We start from the raw sequence: 12,646 nt of genomic DNA, 5'->3' as shown, positions 1-12,646 counted from the left end.
ATTTGTAAATATAACCATGCTTTCATTGTCTGCTGTAATTTTTTAAATTAGTATGCCATGAGTATGTTTGGCATTTCTTATATTTCTTATTATATCTGCATTGCAATTAATTTTAGGTCCTTAGAAAGTTTCAGAGAGCTTGGAACCAATTTACAGTTGCCATTTGCATGGATCCAAAATGCCTTGCTGCATATGATGGACGAGCTTCAGTCTGTCTTCAAATGGGTGAAACTTTTGCTGCATTTCTAGATACAAATGCTGCATTAAAGGTAGATGTTAGCTTAAAGTGACTTTACTAAAATCATCCTATTGCTATGAAGCCAGCCAATGCTGTACATGAATAGTTGCCAATTTGCATTAGAAGGTGCATTTTTTTCTTTTTAAGTAAATGTATCTTTGAAAAATAGAATAAGTTACTGGAGAAGTGCGAGTTTTTCCCAAGTAAGGATGCATCTTCTATTTCCTTTCAGCTTGCTACCACTGCTCCACTGCTAACAAATCGGGGTTTCATCAATCATTTAATGGGACATCTAACCTGTGCCATGAAGGACTATCAACAAGCGATTTCTGTTGACCCCAACTATGCATTAGCCTATTTTAATGCAGCAAATATCTATTTCCAGAATCGACAGTTTTCACAGGTAGGTCTACAGTCTATATTTATATTGCCTTCAGAACTTTTTTCCCTTGAATAAATACTGTTCATATCTTTAAATACAATTAACATAAAGATTTCTTACATTGAATTTCATGGTCCTCTACCAGGAGATGAATTAATAATAAGCACACTTAACATAGAGATTTCTTACATTGAATTTTGTGGTCCTCTACCAGGACATGAAGTGATAATAAGTAATTGCCCTACTACTATGTATTTTATCATTGTTATGAATGAACTAAGATTTGTGATAGCTAGGATACACATCACAAAAATTTGTAATAAATGATGTACCAAAATCCCACGGATGTTCAGTAACTTCCCCTGAAGTCTACCTCCCATACATTAAATAACTTGCCCAGATTCACTATAAGCACCATGACAAAGAGAGTGAAAAGAATCTCCTGCTGATGAACTTCAATCAAGAAGTCTCACATCTTCCTCCTGTTACCACAGTAACTTCAGAGTTTTAGATCACCTCATTCTACTTGAACACAGTTGGCATCTTCAAATACAGAAGAGCTGGATACTGAAATTCCTCTTGTGAATTTGAAATCTGCTTGAAGGCAAGGACCATTGATTTTTCTCTCTGTGAGGAGGCCCCTGCAATGATTTTTCCTTTGGCCTTCCAGTCACACTTCCTGGACACAGGCTCAGGCTTTTATTTAATTGGAGCTTTGTGGTCCAGCAGCTGCAGAAACCCAGAGCCAACATGGATGCTTCAGCACATTTAATCTACTTGAATTAATCCTTTCCTAGAGCTGCATCTGTAAACACTTCAGTTTGCAGTTCACTTACTGAGGTAGTCATGTGTAGTATTTGCTTGGCATATGATTTTAAACCTAGATAGTTTGTACTTCATACAGCACAAGAAATAGATCAGGTAAGAAAACAATTTTATGTTCTTGTATAGAATTGTAGAATATCTCAAGTTGGAAGGGACCCAACTCCCTGCTCCTTGCAGGACTACCTAAAACCTAGCCATATGACTAAGAATGTTGCCCAGAGCCTCCTTGAACTCTGACAGGGTTGGTGCCATGATCACTTCTGTGGGGAGCCTGTTTGAGTGACTGAACCCCTCCTCAGTGAAGAACCTTTTCCCAATGTCAAATCTGAACTTCCTCTGATGCAGTTTCATTCAATTTCCTTGTGTCCTATCGCTGGTCACCGTAGACAGGAGATCAGCACCTCCTCCTCCACTGTGCCCCTTGTGGAAGTTGGGGATTGCGATAAGGTCATGCCTCAGCCTTCTCTTCTCCAAGCTGAACAAGCCAAGTGACATTAGCCATTTCTTGTAAGTCTTGTCCTTGAGGCCTTTCACCATCTTCATTGTCCCTCTCTAGACATACTCTAATAGTTTTATGTCCTTCTTACAGTGAGGCACCCAAAACTGCACACAGTACTTTAGTTGGGGCCACATCAGTGCAGTGTAGAGTGGGACAATCACCTCCCTTGACCAGCTGGCGATGCTGTGCTTGATGCACCCCAGGACACAGCTGGCCCTTTTGGCTGCCAAGGCACAGTTGTGTTCAACTTGCCATCAACCCAAACCCCCAGATCTCTTTCTGTGGGGAGGTTCTCGAGCCTCTTGTCTCCCAATTTCTGTGTATAACCAGGATTACCCTGTCTCAGGTGGAGAATTCAGCACTTGTTCTTGTTAAATTTCATACAGCTGGTGATTGTCCAGCTCTCTAGTCTACAGAGATCTCTCTGTAAGACCCCTCTACCCTGAAGGGAGTCCACAGTGCACTCAATTAGATTCTGTGTTGCTTTTGAGCATTCGTTAGACTTGGATCAGAAATTCTGTAGGAGTTAAAGGTCAGTGCCCTGATATGGCTTCTCCTGTGATCGTGTAACCTCTTTTATTATGCATCTAGTATCATTCTTCCATGACTGGTCTTGTATAGGCTGTTCTTCCTCTTAATTGTACTTCTGTGACTCCTTACTCTGTCTCACAGAGATTGTCCGACTCTGAAGAAAGATGATCAAGAATGGGTGTTGTTAATTCAATGTTAATTCAAATTGACGTTAGTGTGTAGCTAATTTCTTCTGTGCTATAATTACAATTCAGCATAAACAGCTGTTCTTTTTTCAAAAGTCTGGGTAGCAATTGACTTATTTGTGGATAAACATGCAGGTGCTGTATCTCTCTTCTATACACAAAGAACATGAAACAAAGCAAGTAGAGACTTAAGAATACTAACAGCTTAAAGAAACAAAGTGGAATTTACAAGTTGTACATAAGCCATTTCCTCAGATTTTAACAGGGTACTTTGTCTCAAATTCATGTGTTTTGTAGGCCTATTGCTATTATTCCAAGGTATTACAACTTGAACCAAGAAACGAGTCTGCTATTATGAATCGTGCTGTTACAAATACATTACTAAACAATACTGAAGAAGCAAAAGAAGACTTTGAGAAGGCAATTTGTCTCTGCCCATTCTCTGCAGCAGTGTATTTTAACAGGGCCAATTTCTATAATGGATTAAAACAATATGAACTAGCTGAGAAAGACATTTCTACAGGTAATCTTTATTTACCTGTGATGATTATATATGGTAACATACTAACAATTATGATAACAAATTACTTGGCTTTATTTCATAAACCAGAAAGTATGTGTGTATTTTTGCTAACATAATTTATACCTAATTTCATCAGATATTGTGATGTGATTAAAAAGAAGAATTTAATTCATCATGAGCTTTTTTTGATAATGGATTCTCAAAATTGAAAGAACATGCAAATTAGAATATAAACTGTCTCATATAATGTCATTAACGTCATTAGCAGCTGAACAGACCCCATTCTAAATGAAATTGTGGCAAGAGGTCGTGAAAAAATACTATACTTACCAAGTCTGAAACATTTTTGAGGTTTTTTTTGTGTGTGTGTATGTGTTGAGGTATTTAGGTGCCTAGAAAACAGCATTCAGGTAGCTTACTTTATATATAAACATGAAATTTAAAGATTGTGCTCTTTGTAGAACCAATTTTGAAAGAGTATTTGGTTTCCATAGGCTTTTCTATTGGGAATAGACATGGATCATAGAGATGAATCAAACTTTCATCCTGATCTTAGTGAAAAAAAACAAGTATTTTCTTCAGTTTCAAAACAGCTGAGCTATATTACTACATTGCTACTTCTGTCATTGCTAGTAACATGAGATTCAGCAGCTCTGGATATAGGCAAACTTCTTGTAGTAACCAAAGCTATGTTTAGTTTGTATTAATTTTATAATGTGGATGTTGTCTACTTAGACTTCAGTAAAGCCTTTGACACCGTTTCTCACAGTGTTCTCATGGAGAAACTGTCTGCTCACAGTTTGGATGGGCATACTATTCACTGGGTAAAAAAGTGACTGGCTGGCCGGGCCCAAAGAGTTGTGGTGAATGCAGTTAAATCCAGTTGGGCAGGTGATCATGAGTTGTGTTCCCCAGGGCTCAGTATTGGGGCCAGTTCTGTTTAATCTCTTTGTCAATGGTCTGGACAAGGGGATCGAGTGCACCCTTAGTAAGTTTGCTGGGGATACCAAGTTGGGTGGGAGTGTTGATCTGCTTGAGGGTAGAAAGGCTCTGCAGAGGGATCTGGACTGACAAGTTTTCCTGCCATGCTTCCCTTCATAATAATGTGATAGTGTTAAAGAAAAAAACCTCAAAGCCCTAACATTCTATTTCTTATTTTTACAGCATTGTCAATTCAGCCTAATGATGCCTTGATGTATAAATTTAGAGCTGATATTCGTGGTAAATTGGGTTTCAATAAAGAGGCTGTAGAAGACTACAATCAAGCAGTCAGCATTCAAGATCAGATTTATTCCATGTGAAAAGAAAACAGTTCTCATACAACTTATGTTCTATTTACAGATTTCTCAGACCTCTAATTAATAAAGAAGCCCAACATGCAAGAAAAATGTATAACTTATCTTCATTGTCGTATATTCTACACACATTTTATTTGCCTAAATAATATACTTAACTTGGTTGTGCAAAACTAGCCAAAGTTATTTAAGAACAGAACGCTACATTTAATTTGAGTTGTAGATTATTTTTTTTGTTAGTGTCAAGAGACTGTGTTGTATGCAAAATGAAGGACAGAGAAGAGGCAAAAGACCCGAACCATAATGGTTATGGAAGGATAAAAGAGACTACACTCTCCCTTCCTGCCGAATATAAATGCTTACAGTGATGCTAATTGTATGTCATGTGGGCCATCTGGGAACTAGAAATTCCAAGGCGGCTACCAAATGCTTATGAGTGCTAACTAGGTCTCACTTTCTTCCTGATCTTTCTTCTATATACCTCTTAATAAGATTTCCTATTCCCTGCTACTCACAACCATTGTGCCAGGTCCATCTGTTGCAGTGTATGAGAACTACTCTGAGAACTGAAATTTCAGAAGGGCATGATTCAGTTTGTGAGTAAAAAGTTGAGGTTACTTACTTCCACTAAAATAGATTACACTGTGCCAGCTTGAAGATGCAGGTAAAAATGCATAAATAATAGATCATACTTTTGTGTTCTGAGCTATAAGAATTGGGTTTAAGAACGGGCTCTCACCTAAACATGGAGACTAAAATGTGAATCTGTGCGACTAACATTTAAAAATTGTCAGGCCCTACCAATGTACTAAATTAAACCCCAAGTGTGGCAAAGTATGGTGAAGATAGCAAAAGGATGAAGCAAAACAGATGTCTTTGTCTCAGAAAAGAGAAATAGAAGGAATCTTAAGGTCTTACTCAGCGTGCAAGCAGTCCTGTGGTTTGAGACAGTGAGAAGATTTCTAAAGGCACAAGTGGCACTTCAATGCAGTATACCGGTGTTATGAGAATTGCGTGTGTAATTTCAGTTTACCTTGGATGTAAATGGCTATCAATTTTCCTCTTGAAAAAAGAGAAAAGGAAAAGATGAGAGGGGCCTTCACAAAACAATAGACCTAACACACATTGATGTGTGCCTGTAATTACCAAATGTTCTGTATATGGAATAATCCCTAGGTAGTAGAGAACAATCCAGAATAGAATCAAAATTAAATAATCTAATTTATATAAAATTAGTGTTAAAGAATTACATTGGTCCATTTAACTTCACAACTGACCTTTATTGGCACTCCTAGAGTTAAATGTTTGTTTTGTTTTGTTTCATTTGTGTGCTATTGAGATGAAAGTAAAAATGTTTTTATTGCTTTGTCCCAAAGAACTGCATTTTATTTTCTCTGAGTACTTAACACATTGATATATGCTATTTCTGTAAAATATCGGTTGTTGCATACCTGTGCAGTGTATGTTTAACCAATGTGATAGACAGTGACTTGAATTTTAGCTTTTTTCTGGTATTTAAGTTTTTGCTTTTGTATTATCGCATTACATTGTAAGAATTCCTATGCTTGTCACACTTACGATATTTGGGCTGAAAAAAGGTACAGTGGAAAGGAAACCCAGAGTATCACAGCTAAAGGCAATTAACTCAGTAAAGCATTTGACTCCATCTCTACTCTCCTTGACTATGCCCTTATCTTGTTCTGTAATATCTAGTACAACCAGACTTCGCACTTGCAAGGTCTGTGATGATGAGGTTGACCAGAATTGGTGCATCACAGTTAGCATATAAAAGCTAGAACAAGTTCAAAAAAATTCTGTATTTAATTTTTGTTTATTAATGGTTTGTGTCTCTGATGTTTAAAAGTGAATGTTTATAGATATAAACAATAAATTAAAATATTTCTAGACCTTGTAGGATGTTGCATATTAATGTCTTTCTCCTATTATACATTATAGTTTTACTTACTAGAAATCTCTTTGGAATGACAGTTTTTCTTGAAATTAAATTAAAATATGTGACCATGAGATGATCAAAAAGCAATGTCTGCTTTTCTGTTCTCCAGTAATTTGAAATATGAATTGCTAGTAGTAGCTATTAGGAGTATTAGTTTTACCACACTTCATAACTACAATAAAAAAAGATTCTGGCAGACTGCAACACACAAAAGGGAGAAATTCTTTGTGACTATTACAGAATTCAAGACTCAGAGTAGCTATGTTAAGTCTGATTAGACCATTGTGGCTATGAGTTTTTGTAAAGAGTTTTACTCTTCGGAGGTTTTGCTTTTATGCCTTAAACATTGATTATTATGCTACTAAAGCAAAGTTTCGTAGAATCACAGAGTTGTTTTGGTTGGAAAAGACCTTTAAGATCATCAAGTCCAAGAAGTATCTGGCACTGCCATGTCCAACACTAAACGATGTTCCTAACCACCTCATCTCAGCTACCCCCAGGGATGGTGACTCAACTGCTTCCTGTTCCAATGTTTGAGAACCCTTTCAGTGAAGACATTTTTCCTAATATCCAATCTAAACCTGTCCTGGTGCAACTTGAGGTAATTTCTTCTTGTCCAATCACTTGTCAAGTTGAAGTTGATGGAATGATTTTTCCCTCTTATCCTTTTTTCTTATTTGCCTTATTTGTTTTTGCAGTATCATCACCTACACAAGTGGATCAAGTATAATATACAAAGTATAAATACACACATGTCTGTATTTCCATGCATGATTATTATGGCTGTTGATTATTTACATAGTTTCCTGTATGCATACAAAGTCAAAGTTTGCTTGCAAGATGGTGTTGGTGGTTCTTTGGATTCCTTTCTCCTCCACATGTATCTTTCAGTGTTCTTTTTATTATCTGAAAAATTGATTATTGATGAAATTGCTAAATTATGCATGCTTCTATGGCCTTTTCCTTTCTTTGACCTCCTTATGAATTACCTGCTGATGGGTTGAGAGCTAGTGGTACCCTCATCATGTACCCTCATCATCATCAAACTTAAATCAGAAGAAAAAGTGGTCAGACCTTTCCCTTCAGTCTTTTCCTTGTGATATTCACTGTAATTTTCTTTAGCTTAACCTCTCTTGAACATCAAACAGAAATGGACACTTAAAAGATTTTTATCTTCGTATTTAAAAACTGAAACCAAATGCAATCAGTTCTGGCTCACTATTGATATTGTGACTTGACTTAAATAATATGGACTAGCATAATCTCTCTTCTGTTTGCATTTTTTTATTCTGGATGGTGTAGTTCTATTTTTTTAATGCTTAAAACCTGAGTTTTTATTAAGTGGCTGCATGAACTTGGATTTTTATAGTTTTTAATCTGTTACACAATGCTTATGAAATGGGTGCTGTCCCACTGTATTTCCAGTTTCGTCATTTAACTTCATTCTCATTCACAATTCAGAGACCATGTTAGTTGCTTGTCAAAGAAAATGTGAAGTGGATGGAGAACTTATTTGCACAATAGAACATGAAAATTTAGAGTTGCATGAGCAAAACTTACTGCTTTCTTTGAAAAATAGATTATCAGCTCATTTTTTCTTCAAATCTTTCTTTGAAACTTCCTTTCTGACCTAAAGGAAATTTTATATTTTCTAAAGTTTTTTAAAAGTAGGTGGCAATATTTTGTATAATGGCACTTCTTTCATGTATTTTTTTAGTAGATTGATAGACTCATGAGTGACTTTAAGAACCACTGTTCCACTAATAAATTGCAATTTTGATTTGTAGGCTGAACAGTAGCATTTGAACTTCCCTGTTGGTAGGGACTGTGTTAGATTCATGGTATTCTGAATTTTGCCTAAGTGTGGGACTGGTGTTAAACTCTCAGATTACTTCCATTGCTAATAATAGACCCAGTCAGTTTCCACACTGGGCATTATCAATGCAATTTTGTTTCAAAAACACAGTTTAAGAGAAGCTCTTGTCCCTTGCCATGTGATGAAATTAGTTATTTCTGGATTTAAAATCTGATAATATGAGCTTCATTTTTTTCTGCATTTATTTGCTTTCATTTTTCTTTTCTAGAAAATCTTTTTGATAGACTGTAGTTAAAACAAATAGAGTTAGTAAGGAAGCTCATTTGCATCTGGGTTTTTCTTCCCTCTTTAAAATACTGATAATAAATGCATTACCGGGAAACAGGTAGTATTGTTGGATGAACAGAGAATGCAGTAGATGACTTGGGAGGAAGTAATTAAAAAAAGGACCAATACAAATATTTCTGTTTGAAGCCAAATAAGGAAATAGGAAGTTATGAGTAACCTTTCATGTAACAGTAAGTTAGGTAGATATGCCTGTCAACTGAATGTTAAAGTATTTTGTTTCAGAATTTTATGATTTAAACTTTTTGGATGGCATACACCACCAAAATGACAATGAAGTGGATCTTTTGTTACCTCCATTGAAAAGCTAAGGAAAGTGGTAGGTTTTTAAACAAAGTGGGAAACTAGTTTATTTATAAATTTGGGGAAGCTGCTTTGGTTTTTGCACTTGTTTATCAGCAGACCTTTGTCTAAAGTTATTGTTCAGGAATTTGTTTTTATCAGACTAAATATAATCTATTTACAACTGAAGTCAGATAAAAATTTGCATAGCAGTAGTATATCTCCAGTTTAATAACCCAGTCTGAGAGAGAGTGTGACAATCAGTGGCAGTGACATGGGTAGCCCGAGAGTGAAAAGCAGGGGTGTCAGATTTTGCAGGTTGTTATTTCACAAAGTGTAAATGACAAATGTCATTGATTTTCCCACGTCTTCAAGATCTGCACCTTTGTAAAATAAGTAGATAAAATTTACTTAAAAATAATCCTTTAAAATAATTGCTGAAAAATATTTAGGTTCATCTGGGAGTTAGCATGAACAAGATGTACATAGCTCTTTGTAGCTCACAGAAAGAAAAAGAAAGGAAAGAAAAGAAAGAAAATTGACATTAAAGTGACAAACTGAAAACTTCAATGACAGTAAAGAAAGCAGAACAAAAGCAAATTAAAAAGTTGTGTTCTCAGCTGAACTCCAGTGTCAGATGATCTTCTGAGTTTCAGAGAGTTTGGGTGTATGGGTGGGGTTGTCTTTTATTGATAAGGTGGGCTTTGGGACAGGATACCTGACCAAAATACAAGTCCTGCCCAACTGGCCACATATACAAGAAATGCAGTCAATTCAGGTAAGAATTTGTAGCTGGTGCTGGAGAATGTATGGGCTGTACGAGGTTGCTGTAACAATGAAAGTGAAAAAGGAGTAAAAGTGAACCAAAGTCTGCAACCCTATGGTAGAAAACAAGCCTTGCAAGAAGGATGATACTCTCTAGAAGAAAATTCATTTACTTTTAAAGATAATTAGAGAAATTTCTTTGTCAAAATGTCATGAATGCAAGTGCTGTATCATTTTGTCTGAGTTTGTGGTGTTTTCAGTTTACTTTTCTTGGGCTGAAAGGATGCAGTAGATTATAATGCACTGCTGGCTTTGGCCAAGTGAGGGAAGACTGGCAATTGAGTTGCATAGGGAAGGATAACCTTATGGCTGCTGCTGTGGGATTCTCTCTAGACAGTAGTTTTAGTGCGGAACAGTCAGTTTTTAGTCTTACCTTTCCAGGTGTGCATATGAAAGTGAATTTTCTTTTGGAGTGGTTAGGGAGATGAATCAAATCTTATTTTCTGTATCATTTTGATCTCAATGCTTTTTCCCTAAGAAATATATCCCAGAAATTCATTTTGTTTTGAAGGCTGAGTCAAATGATAGCAGATTTGTAATTTTCAGCAAATTAAAACAAATGCAATACACCCCAAGGGAAGAGATGAAATCTGTGGGTAATGTGTTTCTAATTTCTATGAGAAATATGCCAATTTTTTTATGTTATTTACTGAGCAAAGGCTGCCTATGACTGAACACAGAAGCTGTTTTGTAGTATGGGACATAATGGGACATAATGACTGTCTGCTTTTTGTGACACAGCCTGTGTTCCATTGCCACAAGAGCAGATTGAACACCGGATGGTCTTGGCCGGTGTGGTGAGCCATGGTATACCTGGGCCATCTACTATGTTTGAGGTAAGAGCATTCCTAGGTAGGAAGAATATTAGTTCAAGTTGCCTGCTGTTTTCCGTCCCACCCCAACCCAAGACTCAAGCCAGTGCGTGAGAGTGGGCTTATGTGGACACAAATTTGGATTTCATTTGGCAATGAACCGAACCTTGAAAAGCGATGTAGATGCAGCCTGAGCAATTTTGTGGGATATCGGGAAAAAAAAATAATACTGGAATAAATCTGCTTGCAAAATGTGCTCTGAAAAAGTCAATGTGAATGAAGGTGATGCTTTAAGCAAACGTGTCCAAAAGACAACTCTTACAAAGTGTGATCTTCCGTGAGACCACCAGTAGATGGCAGTCTGCAATCTCGAGTGGAACAGCTCTAGTGCCCGATGACAAACCAGCGGCACCAGCAGCCGCTGTCTCCGATAACCGCTGCGAGGTGTTCCGGTACACCGGTGTTCTGCAATGCGTCTTGTTTAATCGCCATATCGTTCTCTCACTTCCTTTTCGATATGTTATATACAGTTCTTTTATAATGGAATGATAATGGAGATTATCATACCTCACAAGCTCTTACGTAACATAAAACTGTAATATTATAATGTAAACATATATGTATATGAACCTGTGCATAAGCACAACCCCATATGTACATACACGTGCAATAACACAGGTAATAAGCAGCACAAGCCCTGAATAAGAACTCCTTTCCTTTCCTGTCCTTTTTTTTTTTTTTTCTCATCTGGTTTTGTGATACTGTTTTACAAAATTCAGCATTCAGAAAAGAAAGACAAATAGTGTGGGATCTTTTAACTGCTCTCAGCAGTTATATTTTTCAGCATGTTTATTTTTATTCAGTTTACCGAGTCAGTAAATTCTATTTATTGCAAAGGCAAAAGCCTTATTGCTGCTCTCTGTTGGAATTCCAGAAGAAAAGCTAAAAAGCAGCCACACCTGGCTTCTTGCGACATTCCTTCTCTCTGCACTTTTCTGCCCCATTCTCAAAATGGACACAAAGCTCTGTTTGTGGCAAGTGGAAAAGGTAAAGCACTTTCCCTCTGAGGAAAGAATAAAACAAACCCAAGCTTAGAATAGCAAGCAGAGGTTGTGACCTTCTACAGCAGGTCTTTGTCAACTCTAATGAAAGGAAAGCAGCCAGCAGGTGTTTTCAGAGCTGCAAGCATGGTTTCTCTTCTGGGCGAGACTCTTAACTGAATTACAGTCTTCTATATTTTGGTGACTGGATGCACATATGCATATAATGGTCATTAAAATCCTCATTTAGAATTCACTAAATTCAGTGAAAGGTGCTTGACTAAGTTTTGTGTCAAATCTACAGGCTACAGAAGAATGACACTCCCTTGCCATTACTTTTCCCCTTGTTTATGAAAACCAGAATGGTGTGATTGACCCATTATTGGAAAAGACAATGTTATTTATCTGCTTTTCATGATGTTTGATAGTGATGCAGTGTGCCAAAGAGCTTATTTACAATTCCTAAAATGTAAATTTATAACATATGAAGAACTTTGCAATTAAGTGTTTTTATTGAGTATTATGTGCAACTTCATTTAGTGGTCTCATTAGTGTACTGTTTACTAATGCTGTTCTCATGGGAAAATAATATGAGACAAACAAACAAAAAAAGCACTAGAAACTCATATGCTGTTGTACTTCAGAGTAACTTCCCCAAATAGACCTGTGTGGTGTAGAGGAGCTCTGTAGCTACAGAGGTTCATTTCTCTTAGTGGGATGCTGGCTCTACAATTTTTAAACTAAAATGTCTGATATAAAGGGAGGAAAAACATGTCTCAAGAGCATGGCAGAGCAGGGTTCTGCTCCTCTCTGTTGTTCCCCCAAAGTGTCAGGTGGCTATGAATGTTGGACAGATATTCTAAGCTATTTGGGCAGGGATGAGCCTTTTTGCTTGTCCCCACTGCAAAGACCATGAGAGATTTCTTCCCGAGGTGATGCACATGTGATCCCTTATTCCTGACATGTAGGTTTGTTCCTTTATTCCTTCCCACCACACCTAAAGGAGAGGGGAATGGCCCAAGGGCTCATGGTCCCTGCAGACAGGCTGTCACCAGGAGTGGGACTGCCTGGAGGAGAGCAGGAGACAGGCCTGC

The 12,646-nt window shown here is 37.1% G+C and overlaps 1 protein-coding gene across 6 annotated transcripts in view; it reads left to right on the top strand.

The window, feature by feature from the left end:
* Nucleotides 1–6,385, top strand: part of TTC6 (tetratricopeptide repeat domain 6) — a 66,458-nt gene extending 60,073 nt beyond the window's left edge. For 4 of the 6 annotated variants that reach the window (XM_065064005.1, XM_065064006.1, XM_065064003.1 and 1 more), the window contains 4 exons: nt 117–269; nt 471–641; nt 2,958–3,183; nt 4,348–6,385. In XM_065064005.1, coding sequence (XP_064920077.1) covers nt 117–269; nt 471–641; nt 2,958–3,183; nt 4,348–4,484 — 687 coding nt within the window. In that variant the 3' untranslated portion in view covers nt 4,485–6,385. The remainder of the gene's footprint in view (nt 1–116; nt 270–470; nt 642–2,957; nt 3,184–4,347) is intronic. The other 2 variants (XM_065064007.1, XM_065064009.1) reach the window with 2 other exon arrangements.
* Nucleotides 6,386–12,646: the final 6,261 nt, after the last annotated feature.

The sequence above is a fragment of the Columba livia genome, chromosome 5 (genome assembly GCF_036013475.1).
Source record: "Columba livia isolate bColLiv1 breed racing homer chromosome 5, bColLiv1.pat.W.v2, whole genome shotgun sequence".
NCBI lineage: Eukaryota > Metazoa > Chordata > Aves > Columbiformes > Columbidae > Columba > Columba livia.
Note: the sequence above shows the minus strand (reverse complement) of the source record. Positions and strands in the feature narration are given on the sequence as shown.